The 22,532-nt window shown below is 44.3% G+C and overlaps 2 protein-coding genes across 5 annotated transcripts in view; one reads left to right on the forward strand and one right to left on the reverse strand.

The window, feature by feature from the left end:
• Positions 1 to 4,436, reverse strand: part of SMPDL3B (sphingomyelin phosphodiesterase acid like 3B) — a 26,075-nt gene extending 21,639 nt beyond the window's left edge. The window contains exon 1 of the mRNA XM_004377243.1: positions 4,262 to 4,436. Coding sequence (XP_004377300.1) covers positions 4,262 to 4,436 — 175 coding nt within the window. The remainder of the gene's footprint in view (positions 1 to 4,261) is intronic.
• Positions 4,437 to 21,258: 16,822 nt separating this feature from the next.
• RPA2 (replication protein A2) overlaps positions 21,259 to 22,532 on the forward strand; it is a 30,013-nt gene continuing 28,739 nt past the window's right edge. For all 4 annotated transcript variants that reach the window (XR_002824240.1, XR_002824239.1, XR_002824238.1 and 1 more), the window contains exons 1-2: positions 21,259 to 21,407; positions 21,653 to 21,759. Coding sequence is in view for 1 of the 4 variants with exons in the window: in XM_004377046.2 (XP_004377103.1) it covers positions 21,398 to 21,407; positions 21,653 to 21,759 (117 nt within the window). In the remaining 3 variants the exon portion in view is untranslated. The remainder of the gene's footprint in view (positions 21,408 to 21,652; positions 21,760 to 22,532) is intronic.

Consider the following 22,532-nt stretch of genomic DNA (forward strand, 5'->3'; position numbering starts at 1 on the left):
AACATTGTGCTGGAAGTCCTAGCTAGAGCAATAAGGCAAGAAAAAGAGATAAAGGGCAACCAAATTGGTAAGGAAGAAGTAAAACCATCCCTATTCGTGGATAATATGATACTATTACATACAGAACCCTAAAGACTCCACAAGAAAACTACTGGAACTAATAGAAAGATTCAGCAGAGTAGCAGGATACAAGATAAACATGCAAAAATCAGTTGGATTCCTATACATCAAAAAAGAGAACTATGAAAAGGAAATCAAGAAAGCAATACCATTTATAATAGCCCCTAAAAACAAAACAACAACAACAAAAAAAAAAACTTAGGAATAAATCTAACTAAGGATGTAAAAGACCTATACAAAGAAAACTACAAAACACTACTGCAAGAAACCAAAAGAGACCCACATGAATGGAAAAACATACCATGCTCATGGATAGGTAGACTCAACATTGTGAAAAGGTCAGTTCCACCCAAAGCAATCTACAAATACAATACAATCCCAATCCAAATACCAACAGCATTCTTTAACAAGATGGAAAAATTTATCATTAACTTTATATGGAAAGGAAAGAAGATCCAGATAAGTAAAGCATTATTGAAGAAAAAGAACAAAGTAAGAGGCCTCGCATTACCTGACCCCAGAACCTTCTATACAGCTACAGTAGTCAAAACAGCCTGGTAGTGGTACAATGATAGACATATTGACCAATGGAACAGAATCGAACATCCATCTACCTATGGCCACCCAATCTTTGACAAAGGCCCAAAGTCCGTTAAATGGGGAAAAGACAGTCTTTTTAACAAATGGTGCTGGTAAAACTGGATGTCTAGCCGTAAAAAAATGAAACAGGACCATACCTCATACCATACACAAAAACTAATTCAAAATGGATCAAAGACCTAAATATAAAAGCAAAACCTATGAGATCATGGAAGAAAAGATAGGGTCAACGCTTGGGGCCCTAATATGCAACATAAACAGGATACAAACCATAATTAACAATATACAAACACCAGAAGATAAGCTAGATAAACAGGGTCTCCTAAAAATTAAACACTTATGCTCATCAAAAGACTTCACCAAAAGAGTAAAAAGAGAACCTACAGACTGGGAAAAAAATTTTGGCTATGACATATCCAACAAAAGTCTAATCTCTAACATCTGTAGGAAAATCTAGCACCTCTACAGTAAAAAGACAAATAATGCATTTAAAAAATGGGCAAGGGATATGAGCAAACACTTCACTAAAGAAGACATTTAGGCAGCTAACAGACACATGAGGAAATGCTAGCCATTAGAGAAATGCAAATCAAAACTATAATGAGATATCATCTCACCTGACATTACTGACACAACTCAAAAAAACAGAAAATAACAAATGTTGGAGATTGCAGGGAGATTGGAACTCTTATGCACTGCTAGTGGGAATGCAAAATGGTACAACCATTTTGGAAAACAATATGACGTTTCCTTAAAAAGCTAGAAATAGAAGTACCGTACAGTCCAGCAATCCCACTCCTAGGAATATATCCTAGAGAAATAAGAGCCGTTACATGAATAGACATATGCACACCCATCTTCACTGCAGCATTGTTCACAGTAGCAAAAAGATGGAAACAACCTAGGTGCCCATCAACAGATGAATGGAACCATGGTACATACACACAATGGAATACTATGCAATGATAAAGAACAATGATGAATCTGTGAAGCATCTCACAACATGGATTAATCTGGAGGGTATTATGCTGAGTAAAATGAGTCAATCACAAAAGGACAAATACTGTATAACATGACTATTATAAAAACGCATGAAAATGTTTCCACACAGAAAGAAACAATCTTTGATGATTATGAGGGAGGGGAGGGATGGGGATGGAAAAACACTAACTAGATAGTAGATAAGTGGTAACTATGGTGAAGGTTAAGACAGTACACAATACTGGGAAGTTGGCACAACTTGACCAGGGAAAAGTCACAGAAGCTTCACAGACACATCTAAACACCCTGAGAGACCAAGCTACTGGGCTGAGGGCCGGGGACCATCATCTTGGGAGACATCTAGCTCAATTGGCATAACACATCTATAAAGAAAATGTTCTACATCTGACTGTGGTGAATAGCTACTGGGGTCTTAAAAGCCTGCGAGCAGCCATGTAAGATATCTACTCGTCCCATCCCAGCTGGAGCAAAGGAGAATGAAGAAAATCAAAGACACAAGGGAAAGATTAGTCCAAAGGACTAATGGACCACAACCTCCACCAGACTGAGCCCAGAATAACCAGATGGTGCCCAGCTACTACCACCAACTGCTCTGGCAGGAATCACAATAAAGGGTCCCCAGCTGAGCGGGAGAATAATGTAGAACAAAATTCAAATTAAAAAAAAAAAGAGACCAGGCTTGCTGGTCTGACAGAGAAACTCCAAGAATATGACCCCCAGACTCCCTTTTAACTCAGTACTGAATTCATTCCTGAAGTTTACCCTTCAGCCAAAGATTAGACAGGTCTATAGGGCCAACAAGAACATACATGAGGATGTGCTTCATAGTTCAATCATGTACAAGACTAATGGGCACACCAGCCCAAAAGCAAAAACAAGAAGGCAGGAATGGACAGAAAAACTATGAATGGAAACAAGGAAACTGGGGTACAGAAGAGGAGAGTATTGACACATCACAGGGTTGTCAACCAATGTCACAAAACAATTTGTGTATAAACTGTTTAGTGAGAAACTAATTTGCTCTGTAAACTTTCACCTAAATCACAATAAAAATAAAACAGAGTGTGGGAGTTAAGCTCAGGCTCTGGAGTCACATACTAGCTGTGTGACCTTGGGCAGGTTAATTTACCTCTCTGAGCCCATTACTAAACTCAGATCCTATCATATTCCAGGGAAATAAATACAGAAATCTAACCTGGGAGGAAAAGTCTTACATACCAAATGAGTAGTAAGATCTTGTTAATTAATACCGACAAATAATGGGGATATGTCTGGAAATGGAGTCTAAGGGTGCTAGACCAGAGAAGAAAAAACATGCTTTCAGAGCGGGCTAAATTTTTCATATGAATGTCCTTGCTAGTGATTCTGAATTCAGGGTGGCAGCTCAAGCAGCTGGGAGTGGTCCTGTTTGCTGAAGTTGTGGACCAAAACCTGGACTCCTCTCTGAACCAAGTGAGGCTGAGATGCCAAAAATCTCTTAGTGTAATACAGAGGAAGGAATCCAAAGCAGGCGAGATGGAGTGGATTTGTCATGTGTACCCAGCGCAATGCTTGGCACAAGTAGTTTCAGTGACTGTTCACTGAAGGAGAGTTGAACAGGTTTTGGCTCTCTGGCCTAAACCCAGTGTTTCTGGCTAAGACAAGGGTGAGGCCAGGCCCTGGGCTTTCATCACCCTTCACCAGTGCTGTCACTTCCTTTTCCCTTTCCAGTGTTAGTCAGAGCCAATATCAAACCCACTCTCACCCCTCAGGAAGCTGGGCCTGGGCTGCTGCTTGTTGCCTCCAGGGCTTAGATAGCCAGGGTCCCACCCAAGCCACAGATATTCAGCAGTCTCTAGGATAAACCCATTGCCATTGAGTCGATTCCTACTCATAGCCAGCCTATAGGACAGAGTAGAACTGCCCCATAGAGCTGCCAAGGAGCGGCTGGTAGATTCGACCTGCCGACCTTTTGGTTAGCAGCCATAGCTCTTAACCACTGCGCCACCGGGGCTCCAGGATAGGCCCACAGGTGCTCTTAAGCTTTTGCCTACTTCTCCTGATCTAAACCTGGTTTCAGGAAAGCATCTGAAACTTGTTCACACTAGAGTACAAATGACTGATGAAGCAAATTATTATCTCTCCCATGTGCATTGCACAGTCATCCTCACCACAGCCCTGAGATGTATTTATTGATCATTATCCCATCTTATGATAAGGAAACTGAGGTTCAGAGGTCAGCATGCCTCTGTCTCTAGATCCTCTCCCAGGGAGACGCGATTTCTAAATGAACAAAACCAGTGTCTTTTTATTTTAGATGTGTCTGTTTGTAGACAGAATATGCCTACATTTTTATTTTTTACCCAAACAGAGAGTCTTTGTCTATAATGGGAGGAATGTAACCTAATCACATGTATTGTGATCACGAATATATTTGGAAATATATAAAATATAAAATATATATAAAAGGGCACAACCTTAGGCCAGTGTGAAAAGCTCTAACTGCCCTGTTAAAGTGGGCAGTGTTTGTGGGCTTTCCCAACAAACTGTGGGGTCATACCTGCTTCTAAGCCTAAGGCCAGGCTGGCCAGTTGGATGCAATGAGAGCCCTTCTCTCTGGCCGTGTGGTCTCCTCGCTTCCTCTGAAGACTACAGCGGAAACCTTTCCCCTGCCTCAGGCGGGCTCCTTCTGGACCACAAACATCAAGCTGTTCATCCCCTTGGACCTGAGCCATCAAAGTATTTGACCGGCATTTCTCCGCTTTGGAAACTCCGTCTGATGATGGAGGCTCAAATGTCAGTTGTCAACTTGTTTCTTCCTAGAAGGAGATCAACTTGGAGCCCCTGTCTAGCCAGTGGGTAGAACTGACACTCCTTTCAGCCCTCCCTGGCACTTCCTAGCTAAGCATGTGCATGCATGTATGTGTGTGTGAGTGTATGTCTCCACAGGCCCGACTCCAGGAGAGGCCAGGATTGTGGAAAGCACAGGATAAGCAAAGAGGCAGGTGACGTCACCGCTTTGTGCTCCATTCTCTTCATTGCCACTCCACCCCAACTCACCCCACTCAAGCCACAGTTCACTCTCCCCACAGGGCCTCTAACTGTGTTACACAGTCTTCCTTTGGTCATCATGTGGCTGTTTCTTTCTCCTCATTCAGAAGTCAGCCCAAGGATACCTCCTCAGAGAAGCCTTCCCTGACCACCTTTCCTCAAGTAGCACTTCCCCCACTAATCTGCCCATCTGGTCACTAGCTATCACCTCCCCATTTATTTTCTTCAGAGCACTAGCATATATGAAAGTATCTCGCTCGCTTGCTTGCTTGTTTATCATCCATCTTCCATGTCTAGAATGTCCATTCCATAAGAGCACAAAGTCTGTCTTGTTTATCCTTGTATCCTCAGCACCTAGAACAGTGCCTGGAATGTGGAAGATGCACAAATATGTATTAAACGAATGAGCAAGGTTGTGGGGAGAATGGTTAGAATATTAAACACCCAAAGAATGTTAGCTCGGTAAGGGCTCTAGCTTATCTCATTTCACCCTTTTTCAGCCATTATGTAAGGTGGGGATTCTTATGCCCATTTTTTAGGAAACTGAGACTCAAACCCAGACCTCTCTGACTCCAAAGCTGGGACACACTGTTGTCATACCTGTTGACTTGGAGCCTCAGAAAGTAGCTGTTACAGTACGCGTATGTTACCCATAGAAGAATGGGAGCCACCGGTTTCTATGGAATTGATCACAGACGTGAGGGCCCAAAGCCTCACACCAAAGGATGAACTCTAATTAGCATGTCATGCAGAAGGAATGGGCAGAAGGACCTGGATGGGGAGGTGGGATATTTGGCTTCTAATCTACACTCTTCCAGTTACTGACTAAGGGATGCTGGGCAAGTCACTTGGCCTTGCTGAACCTGAGGGTGTTTGACATCTACTGCCTCTTCTGTGAACATCAAATAAGATAGTGAATGAGAAAGGACTTGTAGAGAAGAATCTAGACACCAGACTGTTACCAGCAGTTACTCTTGGGATCAAGAGTGAGTCTGAGAGGTTGCGGAGAAGGGATGCTTTAACACTTTATCCTTTAGACTGTGCAGATACCTTACCTGGGGATCTTGTTAAAATGATCTAGGTCTGGGGTGGAGCCTAATAGTCAGCATTTCTAACAAGCTCCCAGGGGATGCCTATGTTGCTGGTTCACAGATCACACTTTGAAAATCAAGATTTTATATGTTTAGATTGCTTGAATCTTTTACAGTAAGAAATTATTCATGTATTGAGTTTTTTTTTAAAAGTTATATCAATCTCAGCTGTCATTAAAAAACAAAACCAAATCCATTGCTGTTGAGTCGATTTTGACTTACAGCAACCTTATAGCACAGAATAGAACTGCCCCCCCCATAGGGTTTCCAAGGAGCAGCTGGTGGATTCGAACTGCTGACCTTATGGTTAGCAGCTGAGCTCTTAACCACTGCGCCACCAGGACTCCCTCAGCTGTCATTAGTATTAATTAATTATTAAGAAAATAAATAAATTTGACATCAAGTTCATTGTGGGTGCAGACCTGGATTGGAATTCCAGCTCCACCGACAGCTAGCTGTGTGAATATAAGGAACTTACTCAGTTTCCTTGACAGTAAAATGGGGACAACAGCACCCCCTACCTCCTGGTGTCGTTGTGTGGATTAAAATGAGATAATGCTACGTTGTTATTGTAGTTAACTGCTAAGGAGTCCACTGACTCGTGGCGACCCCGTGCACAGCGGAATGAAATGCTGCCGGATCCTGCACCATCCCCGTGATTAGTTCAGCAGAGCTTCCAGACTAAAATGGACTAGGAATAATGCATGAACGCTCAGTAAATGCGAAGCAGCGGTTCCTCCGCTATTTGGTCTCTGGTGGGTGCTGCCAAGTCCCCATTTCACCGCGGAGCGGAGACGTGGGATCAATGGAACAAGGGCAGGAGTGGCCACAACCTACTCCCCTTGGCTGCCCTCGGCAGGATAGGTGCGGAAAGGCACCAGTGGGCCGGGCCGGGATGTCTGAGGCAGAACAAAGTGAAGACGGAACCTGCTTCGTTAAGCAGAGAGCCGCTGGGCACAGCGTACCCTCTAGTTTTAATTTTGAGAGCTCAGCCTTGCTCCTTATCCCTGGGCAGGCAAACTGGTCTCCCTGCCCTCCTCCTCCTTCACTAAAGGCAGGGTCACCGGGCGGTCTTGTCCATTGGGGATGACAAACACAGGGTGCAGGGGATGACACACAAGGCAGCTTTGCAAGACCCACGGAAATATGTGAGACTGGGGGGAAAAAATGCATCCACTCCAAAAAGTGCAGGAAAAAACTATGCTATCAAAATCAATAATTCATTTCAAAAGCAATATTAAAAATTTCAAATCATATATAATATGGGATCGGTTTTCTATTGTTCATGATGGGGGACAGGAGGATTCGGAAAAGTCATTCCAGGAGCCTAAGAAAGGAAGACCTGGCGGCCCAGTGATTAAGCACTGGGCTGCTAACCAAAAGGGTGTTGGTTCCAACCCACCCAGCAGCTCCTCAGGAGATACACCTGGCAATTGGCTTCCGTAAATATTCCAAGAAAACCAAACAAAGCCCGATGATGTGAAGTTGATTTCAACTCGTAATGACCTTATAGAACAGAGTAGGACTGCCCCATAGGGTTTCCAAGGCTGTAACCTTTATGGAAGCTGACTGCCACATCTTTCTCCATGCAGCCTGACAACATTATGAAGTGTATTCTATTACAGTACCCATTTTACAGATGAGGAAACTGAGCTAGCTAGTGGTAGACCCGGGATTCATATCATGTCAGAACAGAAATGATCAAAGTGCTCTTTACTCTGCCACTAACTAGCAATGTGACCTTAAAAATAAAAAAATAATGGCACCTTAAATTTTTACAGCACTTTACAATGTACATGCATTATCTCACTTATCACATTTAATCTCTCCTCTGCTCTTATCCCTATTTTATAGCTAGTGGAATAGAGGTTCAAGGTCACATAAATATTAAAAGGCAGAACCAGAGGAAGGACCTAGGTTTCTGGATTGAGGCAGCAGGTTGTTTTTGAAAGAACATGCCTGAAATTTGGAATCTGGTAAATCTTGTTTTGAATCCTAGCCCCTATACACGGGCAGTGGCAACTTGAAAAAGGGACTGCCCCGTGCTGAGCCTCAGTTTCCTCATCTGTAAAATGAGGATAAGAATGTTCATAGCTGAGAGGTGGTTGGGTGGATGAAAGGAGTTGTCTCATATAGAACACCAGCCATGAGGTAGGAAGGCCAGACAGCGCTCATTCCCTGGGCCACACTGCCCTCCTCTTCTCCTCTTGAACCTCAATTTCATTTCCTCAAGTGTAAGCAAAGAGAATAGAATAAATGTTATGAGTGCCCTGCCAGTTCTAACTCCCTGTAATTTCACGAGTTCTATCTGTTATTGTGTATAACCCACACAACAAAGTGATTTTGGTCCCTATTTCAATCCTTTGCTAACCCTAGACACATTTTAATTGCAATTCCTCCTTTGCAAACTAAGGATTCCCAAAATGCAGTGTTCATTTGTTAAAACCAACATTTACTGATCCCTTGCATTAAATAGGAGCCCTGGTGGTACAGTGGTTATGAGTTTGGCTGCTAATCAAAGGTCAGCAGTTCGAATCCACCAGCCACTCCTTGGAAACCCTATCAGGCAGTTCTACCCTGTCCTATAGGGTCGCTATGAGTCAGAATTGACTTGAATGCAACAGGTCAACAGGTGTCATGTTAAATATAGACAGTCCCTAGGTGGCACAAATGGTTTGCTCTCAGCTACTAACCAAAAGGTTGGTGGGTCGAAGCCATCCAGTGGCACCACAGAAGAAAGGCCTGGTGATCTCCTTCTGTAATATTAAAACCCTCTGGAGCATAATTTTACTCTGACACACATGGGGTCCCCATGAGTCAGAATCCACTCTACAGCAATGGGTTTGTTTGGGGTTTTTTTGGTTTTTGTGTTAAGTACATGGATTCCCCTCACAACCCTCCTCAAGACAGCTCCACAAGGCAGGTGTTATTATTCCCATTTTACAAATGAGGAAGCTGAGGCTCAAGCCATTCAACATGGGGACTGGGCTTCCCCTTCCCTGGCAGGTCCTATTCCTCCAGCCCTGGCCTGGCGTTTAGGGAAATGTTTTTCTGCTCTGCTAGCCCACACTGGAAGAACTAGTCTGTTTCTCTGCAATAAGAAGCTGCAGAATAAGTGCAGCATTGCTGAGTATGTGTGGGTGGAAAAGGAGCTGGCAAGTTGGGACCCTACCCAATCTCTTAGCTAAGGAAGGTGGAAGTAGAAACCCCGCAGCTTATGCAAAGCAGGGATGGTTTGTTATCTGGTTGGGGGTCTCAAAGTTCTCATGCATTTCTAGGAGAGACTCAGATTCTGGAAAAAAAACGTACAGGGGCTGCAGAATTCTATTTAAATTTAATTTTGCTTTTAAATTACAGATGTATAGATTCCAGAAAGTTTAGATAAAAGAGAAAAAATAGTACTACAAAATCTGTGAAAGCCTGAACTTGTATAAGGCAGAAACCTGTCAGAGAAGGAAAACTCAAATGTCTTCCATTAAAAGGAGCGATAGAAAAGCGGTAAGACTGCACCCTGTCAAAGGTGGAAAACTTGCGAGACCTGGAAAGACAAGGCAGTCCTGTCAAGTTCTGGATCTCACAGGTTTCACTGGATCTATAAAACCCACTGTCCCAAGAGGACCTATTAAAGGACATGGAGCATAAGGCAGCTGAGCACAACTTTGCTCTGCCATTTCCTAGCTGTGGAATCTTGGGCAAGTGATGTGGTCTCTTTGACTTTCTTTTCCTTCATCTGCAAAATGGGTATAATAATAAAAGTACCTACCTCACAGGGGCTATAAAAATCAAACGAAATTTTTTTTCATTTTTCAAATGAGTTTTAAAAGGACAGCGTATGTCAAGCACCTAGCACCAAGCCTGGCCCATCATAAGTGCTCAATAAATAAATGTTACCTCTTCTTAGGGTTTTGTTTGGTTGCTTTTTTAACATTCCATTATTTTATAAACGGAGTGGAGTTGATGATCTGGGTTCAAATCCAGACTCAGACACTTACTAGCTGTGTAACCTTGGGTACTTACTTAACGTCTTTAAGGCTCAGTTTCCTTGTCTGTAAAATGGGGATGATAATCCCTACTTCATACAACTGTTATGAGAGTTTTATGTAAAAATAAAGTACATAGAAATTTTAGCAGTGCTTGGCACATAATGAATACTTAATAAACATTACTTATTGTTTTCAATTTTGCTGTATTATCTTGAAACTTTTCCACAAAGTTGTTATACCATATTCTATTCAGCTATTCCATTATTGTTGCTAGCAATTTTTTGTTATTATGAATAATGCTGCAATGAACATCTTTGTGCATTTGGGAGGAGGAGGGAGATTCCTTTTAGCCACTAAGACTCTGAGTTGGGGTGGGGGGCAGTGCCCACTGGAAACATTTAAAAGTGAAAGCATGAGAAAGTTGGAAGTTTACTTAAGTCATTCCCATGTCTTCAGTCAGACCCGCAGTCCCTTGAGTCCCCCGAAGAATGCTAGGATATCCGTCTCCAGGGTCGAAGGAGGGCTGCTGCTCTCAGCCCTCTCTCGAGCCGATTGCCCTCACAGGGGATGACATAATCCTCTCAGGACTTGTCCCAGAGATGCCTTCCACCTTTAAGTCATGGCTTTTGGATCTGAGTCCTTCCCAGGCATTTCAGTCTGGTCTCCTGCCCACCAAGCACCGGTGCTCCTCCTCGCTGGTCTCTGAGTATGCCCGGCCATTCCAGCAGAGCGCTTTGTCAAGGCTCTCAGCCATTCTTGGGTAGTATCTGAGAAAGTGAGCTGACCAAAGGAGCGCCTTAGGACAGACTCTTTGGACTCCAGCCAGGGAGGACTGAGCACCACAGACAGGGCTGGATTATCCTATAATAAGCAAGGTACGCATGCGCCCAATAGTGCCTTCCCACCAATCTACAGTGCACAGTTTCATCTGTCCCCACCACATCAACAATGTGGTGAAGCTCATGTGAAATTGCTCACAACAGATTAGCAGGTAAATACAATTAAGCCCGTGCGTACCTTGCTCAGTGCAAGCCAGCACATACCGTGCTTAGTGGTTAATCTGCCTCTGGTACAGGGGCAAGCAAGCAGAACAACCTTGAGCCCGTCCCTTCGTCTCTCTGGGCCTCAATTTCTGCAGCTATAGAGAAAGGATGTTGGATCATCTCTAAAGTCCCATTCAAAGGGCTCCAGAAAAGGACAATCTAGAATCCTAAGGAAAACCGCCCATCCCAGCCCTCCCACAGTTCCTCTCCAAGCACGAGGAAATCTAACCAGCATCTCAAACTGGACATGTCCCAACCAAACTGCTGCTAATCTCCTCCTGCATCTCAATCAACCCCATGCAGCAAACGACAACTCCATCCTGCCAGTTGCTGGAACTAAAAATCTTGGAGTCCCCCTTGATTCCTCTTTCTCTTACATCCACCATCTGTCAGCAATCTTGTCCAGAATCAGACCATTTCCCACCATCCCCTCTTCTACCACCCTGGTCTGAGCCTCCAGCCTCTCTCACTGGATTTTTGCTGCTCCCTCTTTACTAGGATGAACAGCCATCCCAGCTTGCCTGGGACCAAGGAAGTGCCCAGGGCACTAAAACCAGAAAATTCCGAGGCAGACTGGGTTGAGTTGGTCACCCTACATTTACCCCGTTACAGTCTCTCAGTACAGAAGCCCAAGGATCCTTTTAAACACTTATCTCCTCCTGGCATACTATGTATTTTACTTATTTTATTTTTCTTTTTTTTACTTGTTTGTTTCTCCCCAATAGAAGGAATGCTTCATGTCTGGTGATAGGGAACCCAAGGTTGAGTAAGGATATTGTTGATGTGTTGTGAGGTTGTTAACCAATGTCATAGGGCAACGTGTAGTAACTGTTAAATGAGAAACTATTTTGTTCTGTAAGCCTTCATCTTAAGTGAGAATAGCAGCACAACTGGAAGAGCGTAGTCAATGTCACTGAACTGTGCATGTAGAAATTTTTGAAATGGTGTATCTTTGGCTATGTGTATTTTCACCAAGAAAAAAAAGGTTGAGAAGTTAGAGGGTTGACATGTTGTGGGGTTGTTAAGCAATATCGTAAAACAATATGTGTACTACTGTTTCATGAGAAACTATTTGTTCTGTAAGCCTTCACCTGAAGTACAAAAAAAAAAAAAAAAAAAAAAAGAATGCTTCATGAGAACTGGGACTTTGTTTTCTTCTCTGCTGTACTCCTAATACATGATATCTAGAAAGCCCTCAACCAATATTTGCTGAATGAGTTCATGAATCTTTTCTGCCACCTTCTACCTCTACCACCTGGCTCTTGTGTACCCAGAACCCGGAGCAAAGTCAGTGTTGCTCCCCTGGCCAGCTGTCACTGCACTTAGAATCTTCAGGCTCCTCAGCACCATCCAGCCCCACTGACTCCCCACCCAGATACCCTGCCTCACTATTTTTAGCAGCACTTTCAGCTTTCAATGAGCAGCTTCCAGCAACCCCATCATGGTAGAAAACAAGACATCACAGGCATTCCCCCGTGGCGCCGCCGTACCTGATTCAGCCCTGGTGGCTCCCCACTGGGCCAGAAATATCAGCAAGCTGAGCAGCCTCATTCTCGGGGCTGGCCTTCACAGGAGTCGCCAGGAGCTGTTGTTCACCCTGCAAGTTTCCTAAATTGTTGTTCACGGTCACGTGCCTGAGCAGACCTTTCCTTCCTGGTATCCGTGTTCCAAGTTATCCAGGGCACCAGGTTCCTGTGGCTTTTCCTCCTTCACCCAGCAGGGTGCGAGCTGGGTTTGCCAACAGAGCGCCAGCGAGGACAGAAGGCAGGCCTTTGGACTCAGAAGTGGAAAGCAGCACCTGTTCTGCCATTTCCTCAGTGCATGTCAGTCCCGACCAGGAGCTGTAATCTCCTGGAAATCCACCCAACCTCAGTCATGGAGAGACCAGTAAGGTACTTTCAGAGTTTTTACATTGCCCCACCCCAGCAGAACAAACCAGGGCTTCTAACCAGTTCCTTCTGGTTCGAACCCCTGTTGAGAATTTGCGTTTCTAACAAGTTCCCAGGCGATGCAAATACTGTTGATTAGGGATCAATTCTGAGAATCCTGCAAATTCTCGGCAGGGGTTCAAACCAGAATGAACCAGAACAAACTGTTCGAAGCCCTGGTTACAGACCAACCCATACAAAATATCTGGCCTTTAGCATCAAAGTAACGTAACTGCTAGTTGGAGATGAAGATGCTCAAAGACAAATGAAGAGGTCAGTGTAAGAGTCATTCATTCATTCATTTAAGCCAGGAACTATGTCCCAGGGAGATGGTGGGGACCTGGGGTAGCCCCTGCCTTCAAGAGACTTGGACAGAGGAAGAGGTGAACCACTGGTTTTTAAATTGAACTGACAAGCCCAGAGAGGGATCTGACTCAAGCTGAGAGGTCTAACTCAGACTGAGGAAACTGAGAGGGCTTCTGGGAAGAGGTGACACAGTCTTAATCTCTTCTTAACATTTTATGCTTGAAATTGCCAAACATATACAGAAGTAGAGACAATAGTGTAATTAACTACCAAGTACCCACCCTCCAGCTTCAGCAATCATGAATTTATGACCAGTCGTATTTCATCTATACCCCACCCCTAATCCCATTGGATTATTTTAAAAGAAATTCCAGAGACCATATGGTTTTGACCATAAACATATCTCTAAAAGATTAGGACTCTTTTTTTTTCCTAACATAATGATAACACCATTATCAGATCTAAAATAATAGCAGTAATTCCTTATTATCACCAAATAGATATTTGGTCTGTTCACATTTCCTTGATTATCTCATAATTTTTTTTTTTTACAACTGGTTTCATTCAAATCAGGATCCAAACAGCGTCCACACATTGCCTTTGATTGATGTGTCTCTTAGTCTCTAGACGCCCTTCCTCGCCTTTTTTTCCCTTGTTATTTATCAAAGGACCTGGGTCATTTTTCCTATAGAATTTTTCATAGTCTGGAGAATTTGACTGATTGCTTCCTGGTGGTGTCATTTAACATGTTCCTCTGTCTCCCAAATTTCCTATAAACTGGTAGTTAGATATAAACACTTGCTCAGGTTTGATTTTTTTTGGCAAGAAGACTTCTCAGGTGGTCTTGTGTCCTTCCTGTTTCATTGAATCAGGAGGCACATAATGTATGTGCTTAATCATAATGTACAAGTAGGAGTTAGCCAGCAGAAGAGGAAAATGGGAGGAGGAGGGTATCCCAGGCAGAAGGAGCAATACCTACCAAGGTGGAGATGCTGAGACATTCCAGGGAAGTGGGTCAGGTGATGTTGGGGTTTGGAGTCCTGAGGCCAGGGGAGCAGCCAGGCCATGCTTGATTGTTTGCAGCTATGGGGAACCATGGAAGAGTTCTAACTAGGGGAGACACACACACCAGTTTGCATTTTAGAAAGATCACATTGGTTCTATGGAAGATGGATCTATGGGGAGAACAGCAAGGAGGATGAGGCAGTGAAGCCCTGGTGAAAAGCAGTAAAGGCCTATGCTAGGGAACTAGTAACTAGTTGTTGTTAGTTGCTGTCAAGTCAGCCCCTGACTCATGGGGGCCCAGTCCCGCACCATCCCCATGATCGGTTGCAGATCAGACTACTGTGATCCATAGGTTTTCATTGGCTGATCTTTGGAAGTAGATCACCAGGCCTTTTTTCTAGCTCACCTTAGTCTGGAAGCTCTGCTGAAAACTGTTTAGCATCACAGCAACATACATGCTTTGCTTCCACTGACTGACAGATGATGGCTGAGCCTAAGGTACATTGGCCAAGAGTCGAACCCTGGTCTCCTACATGGGAGGCAAGAATTCTACCACTCAACCACCAAAGGCTGTGGTTGTATAATTGGTTGGGTGTTATTTGTGTTCTCACTGTTTTTGTTTGTTTTAACCCTTTTCTAAGCAAAGGTAATAAAGATTCTTTCCCTTGGGACAGGATGTGGCAGGGTGGAAAGCCACAGCTTCTTAAAGACATCCATCTCCAGGCTTTTGTACTCTGACATCTTAGAGGGGGTGACAAGAGGGAGGAGGGCATCTTCCCATAAGAGAGGGAAGAGTGGCCCAGCCAGGGCCACAAACAGTGGTTGCTGACTCCCAAAAGTGCCTGCGTTCCCCACTCCTTCCCAGGCTGTCTCCAGGAGGTTTCTGGTCTTCAGACAGAAAGTTCTTGAACATTTACTTGAGTTCAATAAATATTTGATGGCTATTAGGTTCTGAAAGGAGCCCTGGTGGAGCAGTGGTTAAGCACTCAGCTGCTAACAGAAAGGTCAGTAGTTCAAACCCACCAGCCACTCTGCGAGAGCAAGATATGACAGTCTGCTTCTGTAAAGATTTACAGCCTTGGAAACCCTATGAGGCAGTTCTACTCTGTCCCATAGGGTTGCTATGAGTTGGAATCATCGGCAATGGGTATTAGGTTCTGAGCTCTGGGGACACAGTGGTGAACAAACCAAAGCCTATGCCCTCATGGAGCTTACACTCTAGCAGAAGAGATGGACATTACACAAATGAATCAACAAGGCTTCCAGTCTGGCAAAGACCCCGGGGTCAGCGTTACAGCAGAACTTGCGGCTCCTAGGGACTATCTGGACTTAGTGAGTGTATCAGCACAGCCCGCAAACAACTAAAGCCCCATCCCTGGTCAGGTTTCTGAGTCACCCCAAGGAGGAGGAAGACATCATAAGAACAACCAAGACTGAATTTTCTGACAGCCCAGAGTGAAGAGGGCTCAGAGACCAACTGCTGTCAATTTAGCCAAAATAAAGCAGCATGACTTTCTCTGCCCCTGAGTCTGTACCCTGATTCACAACCACTAGAAGGTATCTAGGGCACAGTGAGGTATGCTTGGAAGATAAACCAGGGGATTGGTGGGGAAGGAGGGCAGGTGAGGAGTCTAGGGCAGCTGGCTCCCTGAGGACTGAGCAGAGTTGGCAGCGTCTGGATTTGACACTGTAACACTGGAGAGAGTTCTGAGGGGGGCATAGGAGCTCCTTATAAACACATTCTGGGAGGTGCTAGAGTGCCGCTCATGTTTTGGCTGATGCAGGCTCAGTTTTTAAACTTCTTAGCTTTTTGGTCAATGTCCCCAGAGGGCCCCCCCCCCACTGTCACCACAACTAACCCATAAGATGCCTTTGTACAAGTAGTAACAGGCACCCCTGAAGGCCTTTTGTGTGAATTAGAAAAAGGTGCCCCTCTCCCAGACAGACACAGCTGGGGGGACCCTCTGCTGGGACACTGTTACTTAAATGGTAATGGTTCCTGGGCTCCATCTGACCAGCTGGACATGGCCTGTACTGTGCTTGGCAGAAGAGAAAAAAACAAAAAAAAACAGTTGCCATTGAGTCGGTTCCAACTCATGGTTATCCCATGTGTGTTAGAGTAGAACTGTTTTTCATAGGGTCTTCAATGGTTGTTTTTTTTGGAAATAGGTTACAGGGCTTTCTTCTGAGGTGCCCCTGGGTCGGCTTGAGCTGCCAACCTTTCAATTAGCAGCCAAGAGCTTAACCGTTTGTGCCACACAGGCACTCTGGAAGAGGTAAGTGAGGCTGAGAAATCTAAACGGTCAGGACTTTGTACAAAACAGTCTTCTTCTCCAGATGGACCAAAGAATTTACTTGAATCTTGGCAACTGTAGTCTTCAAGAAATCCCCACTGCTCTTAAGAGAATAGAATGTTGTGTGAAAGCTGATACAAGGCAAGCATTCTGCGTCTTTTAGTCCTGCTTCCTCAGCAGTGCATATGAAACAAACATCCTGGTAGCAAAGCCTTTGGGGGTGGTGGGCAGAGGGGTTGCTCCAAAGGTGCCAACGACTTTCGCCCTTTCCTGGTCTCAGAGCCTTTGGCAAGCCAGGCTACAGGTGTGGTTGACCTTAGGTTCAAGACCACAGAAAGCTTAGACCAAGAAGGTCAAGTAGGAGGCCAGGACAACATCAAATAACGCTGACACTTAGCCCAAACCAAAAACCAAACCTGTTGCCATAGAGTTGATTCTGGCTCATAGTGACCCTGTAGACCCTATGAGACAGAGTAGAACTGCCCTATAGGGTTTCCAAGGAGGGGCTGGTGGGTTCAAACTGCCAACCTTTTGATTAGTAGCCAAGCTCTTAACCACTGCACCACCAGGGTCCCAATATCTAGCCCAGGCTCTATAAAACAAAGTGTGGTGCAATGAATTCCTTAATATGGCCCTTCTAGCCATAGTCTTTGTGATGGAGATATAATTATCAACTTAAATTAGTAGAAACAAACGCACAGTTTCAGTTGTTTATTTTCTAATTACCTGGGTACTACCAAAATTTATCCATGACTTCTTGACCATGGCTTATACCTTTATCATACAAATATGATCGAAAGTAACACTTTTGGACTATTGAATGAGGGTGAATAAGGCCAAAATTCACTTCTGGAAATGTCATGAGACATATGCAGTATATGCATGAGTGTGCTATGCCAGAACTTTTTACATAATTTCATAATTTCCATGCCTTATATGTGTGTACATGCTATTTATGTGCACATGTTATTTGCAAAAATACAGTATTTACTGCTGAGTGTTGTTTATATACATATATGATGTTATGGGTAGTTATGGTCATTATATTTTATTTTACTACTCATTTGAAGTCTTTGGACTTTATTTTTATACCCAAAGGGTTCATTGTCTTCAGAAAGTTTGAGAAAAAATTTTTTGTGTCAGCCAAAGACTTGTTGCTGTAGAAGTCAGAGATTGGATGTCAGCCTTGGCCACACAAAGCCTGCCCTTGAACTTCCTGCCTCACCCCAGCCTCTTGGCGCCTCCTGCATGTCTTCCTCTTTAAAAGAGAGAACAGAGTGGGTTATTGCAAAGGAAGGGTTAAAGAAGCCAGCTCCGTTTGAACAACTACATGCATCATATTGGAGACAGCACCTAGAGCCAGTAGACAGAGAGAGAGCTGTAACACAGGAGATGGCGAGAGATGGCGAGAAGCAACAGCAGAGAAATGGCGCAGCAGAGGCAGCAGAACCAGGAGACTGGCAGGAGAGAGCATGGTGGGATTCCTGGCCCATGGAGCAAGAAAGCTGAGCATCTTGGCAGGAGGCTTGCTGGCAGAGTAGGGCGCTTCTGGTCACTTGGCAGAGCTAGGCTCGCCAACCCACGAGAAAGAGACCTGAGTGACTTCAGGCTGAGGCTTACTGGAGGAGTGGGGCGCCTCTGGGCACTTATTGTTGGAGCTAAAGAGCTTTGTAACCTTGCCCAAGCAGAGCAGAGGCTGGGCTGAGGGGCCAAGGGGCCGAGGGCCAGTGACAGACCTGCCTGTGGGTATGACTGAAAAGATGCTGCCCTCATCGATGAACTGTATCCTGAATTGTAACCCGTTACTTCCCTAATAAACCCCATAACTCTAGGAATGGTTTATGAGTTCTATGTGGCCATTGCAATGAATTATCAAACCCAGCAAAGCAGTAGAGAGTGCTGTGGGAGGGACGGCTGGTGTCAGAATTGGCAAAAAGTTTGGAGGGAGGAGGTGTGTCTGACCTCCGCCTCATAGGAATCAGCCTTGGGCTGATGCTGATGGTGATTGTCTCTCTACCTCATGAAGTTAGAGGAGGTCAGATGCTGCCACCACGCCATTTTTACAGTTGGCCTCTGCCATGCTTGGGCAAGTGTTACAAGGCTCTTTAGTTCCACCAATAAGTGCCCAGAGGCGCCCTACTCTGCCAGTAAGCCTAGACCTGAAGGTGCTCAGCTCTCTAGCTTCCTGGTTTGGTGAGCCTAGCTCTACCAAGTGCCCAGAGGCACCCTGTACTGCAAGCAAGCCTCCTGCACAAAGGTGCTCAGCTTTCTCGCTCAGTGGGCTGGGAAGCCAACTACTCTGCCTCCTGGTTCTGTTGCCTCAGCTGCTGCTGTTTCTCTGCTGCTGCTTCTCACTGTCTCTGGTGTTACAGCTCTTTTTCTCTGTCCCTTGGGTCTAGGAGGTTCTCAGCACAGGGATCTTGGTTCCAAAGGACGTGCTTCACTCCCAGCTCAGTAAACACCAGATTGTTTTTAAAAGATAATTTCTTCTCTACTCACTCTTGCTGCAATTTCCCTAGCAGCCTTGAGAGATGAAATTATTATACAAAAAAAAAAAAAAAAGGAAACACTAATTATTTTAATGCTGTTTGAGACCTGAGCCCCATATTCAATTTACCAGTTCATGGAGTTCTTGAAAAGATGTGAAATATTTTGATGATTATTATGCTTTATATTAAGACATTGTGGCTTCACTTCTGATTTATTTTTAAGCGTACAGTCTCCCAGTTGGGTTTATAACTACTTGAACCCCAAATGAGGCAGATTAACCTCACATCTTAAATTTCTCAGAATAGTCTTAATTTCTAACATTTAATCCATTTTATTAAATATGCTTTTACTTGTCAGACTACATATGTTCTAATCACTTTAGCAGTAATATAATAATATCTTCTTGGTATGCCTCTGGCTTCTGTCTTTGGCTGTAGCTTGTTTAATTCTCAGCGATGGTTTGGAGGCTTACAGAATTTATATAAGAAAGAAATGATACACAAGAAACATCCGGCCCCCAAGTATCTTTTGTTTGGCCCACATGGTCTTTTTTGAATTATTATTTGCAAACACTTAAAGTTCAGAAATTTTCACATAAAAATCCAGATTTCTGGCTTCTACTAAAAAGCTTAGAAGACCTAGCATCACTGGGCTCACACTCTTTATTATATCAGTTACTATTTATCATTATGCTCGCGTGGTTATTCTTCTTACTATGGAGGAAAAAAGGGAAAATTTAGTTCCTCTGTTATCCAGTCCACTGGATAGTTTTACTGACTGTCCCCAGTGGTGATTTAAGTGTGTGACCCAGTTCTGAGATGTTCCAGGAGGTATAGTAACTGTACAAATCGATGGAATCAGACTTGCTGGCTTTGGATGCAGACTCCCACAACTGAGCCTGTCTATGCCTCAGTTTCCTCCTCTGTAAAATGGGGGTGTCAGGTAAAATCACCACAAAGTTATAGTAAAGCAAAAAGAATAGTTTTATTCGGCATATTTTCAAAGAGGCAAAGTGGGAAATGGACAAGCATTCTGCCAAAGCCATGTCTGCCCAAGTCCAAGGAATATTATAGAATCATCAGTTATATATTAACATTACAAGCGGGTAAAATCACGGAAAGCTTCACATTTTCACGTATTGGCTAAAAGCTGATAAATCATCATGATTCTACATTTTAAATTGTTTTTCTTAATAATCATTGGTACAGGTTTCAGTAATGACAGTCAGGAGGGTTTTCATTGGTCCAATAAATCTTACTATTTACTAAACCCTAATAAAGAGATAAGAGCAGAAAATATGTGGGTCTTCTGTGCTCTGTTTGATTTGTTCGTGTGAAAGGTTCCCTAAAAGATGTGTTCCAAGATTGTCCTAGCTATTGTCTTTAAACCTCAGGGCCCAGTTGATGTGTCCTCGTGAATCCAGCTCCAGCTGGGTCACATTCTTTATGCTCAAGGACAGGGAATAATGGTTCTAAATTTATCCTCTAAATCAGGGGACAATAACAGTACCTACCTCATAGGATTGAGTTAATGAATGTAAAATGCCTAAGACAGTGCCTGCAATTTTAGAAATGGCCCAGGGACCATGTCTAGTATATTTACTGTTAAATCCCAGTGTTCAACACAGGGCCTGGAACAGGAGTCACCAGATATTTTTAAGTAAATAAATGAGGGGAAAAAAACAAAACAAAACTAACAATCTAGTAGTTCTTACAGCAAACCAGACATGGTCCACTCGCTATAGGAGGGACACAATCATATTCATATGAAGAATATTGGAATATAAAATGGTTGTCTTATAAGACGGACATCGAGACTGGATTAGACTGGGTTGAGGAAAGGCCATCATGGAGCAGAGAATATAGGTTTCTTATATCCTCACTAGGCAGAAGCACAAAAAGAGGGTGGCTAAACAGGGATAGATCTTGGCTCCTTATGGAAAAGAACAAGCAATCCCACGAGGTGCTACGAGGCTGGTACTATAAGTGCTTGGCGTGTGCAAATGACGCAGGGCAGGGATGCCGAAGCCAGAATTCTACTACAGCGTTTTACACTGAGGCGTCGTCAGATTGGTGACAGTTTGGCGGGAACAGGAGGGCACCAAGCAAAGGAAGTGACCTAAAATGTCACTCACTTGGCGGGGGTGGGATTATGTGGCCTAGAAGGCGGAAGTATTATCTTGATTGGTTGTTTTCTTGGGACACTGCCCTATTAGCATCTCCCGGCTCTTCGCTTCCGCTTGCTAGGCAGGTTTTGCGGCTTCCGGCCCCCCAGGGAGCAGAGCGCGGGTTTTCAGAAACGTGACCAGAGAAGACCGGAACAAGCGTAGGATTCGCGAGCATTGATTGGCTGAAGGGAGAAGCGTCCCGGACGCTGGATGGCTCTGTCATTCGCGGAAGGAGTTTGGGGCGCCAGCTAAAAGTAGATACAGCGCTGCGACAGCAACAGGGCGCTGAGGTCCCTGGCGGACCCACTAGATCGGAGCCTGAGGCAGTCACGACCAATATGTGGAATAGTAAATATGCATGGGGTGGAGGAGGATGAAAATCGTGAGGAAGATTTAGCGAGACGGAGAGCCTGGGGACGGAGAGGCCTGGGGGAGGGGAAAGGGGCCGGAACCGGAGAGGGGGCCAGGGAAAGGTTAAGAGGAACATTAGGGAGACGGTGGGAGTGTTTGGGAGAGGTGAGGTCTGAAAGGACTTGTGGAATTTTCAGAGGCCTGGAAAGCGGCACATGTACTGATACTGTTGTTTTAAACAGGTGAATTTGAAAGCTATGGCAGCTCCACCTACAGTGGCGCCGGCGGCTACACACAGTCCCCGGGCGGCTTTGGGTCGCCCGCACCTGCTAAAGCTGAGAGGAAATCAGTAGGTTGAAAGGGTGTATTCTATCCTGTTCCAAAACTCCTAACTTGTCTGTGAGAGAAAATTTATGCGGCGTATGAAGGGTATTAAACGTGAACTGGTTCGATAATTATCGGTGATTGCCCCTGTTTTCTAGAATTATGTGCTGTAAGTTTTACAAATGAGATCTTCTCTAATTTTGCATCCGTTGTTCCCTTGGCTTTATTTTGAAATTTACCAGAATAGCTAATGAATCCGCCTTGTGGGAAAACTCTGTACTTGTATTTAATAGCATATTTTGCCCTCTTCATGGGTTCAAAGTCGTTTTTTAAGTAAAAGTAGCGAGGCGAGGTAACACGGGGTGGGGGGGAAGAACATGGTCTTTGAAGTCAAGTAGATCTGTGTTTTCTTGTTCTGGCACTTTACTTGCAGGGTATCTTTGGGCAAATTTCTAAACCTTGGGAGTCAGTTTTGTGCCTGTTAAATGCGGTTAATAATAAATATTTCACAAGATTGAGAGACTTAATAGCATGTTATGTATAGTATTATATATGAGCCCTGGTAGTGCCCTGGTCAAGAGCTATGGCTGCTAACCTAAAGGTGGGCAGTTTGAATCCGCTAGCCACTCCTTGGAACCCTATGGGGCAGTTCTACCCTGCCCCCTAGGATCACTATGAGTCGGAATCGACGGCAACAGGTTTGGTTTGGTTTGGTTTTATGTAAGTGCTTAGTCCAGTGCCTGCCCCATAGTTGCTTTCAATAAATGGTCCCAGTTATTAAAAACAACATTGGCTTTG

This window comes from Trichechus manatus, unplaced genomic scaffold, assembly GCF_000243295.1.
Source record: "Trichechus manatus latirostris isolate Lorelei unplaced genomic scaffold, TriManLat1.0 scaffold00048, whole genome shotgun sequence".
In the NCBI taxonomy this organism is placed as follows: domain Eukaryota; kingdom Metazoa; phylum Chordata; class Mammalia; order Sirenia; family Trichechidae; genus Trichechus; species Trichechus manatus.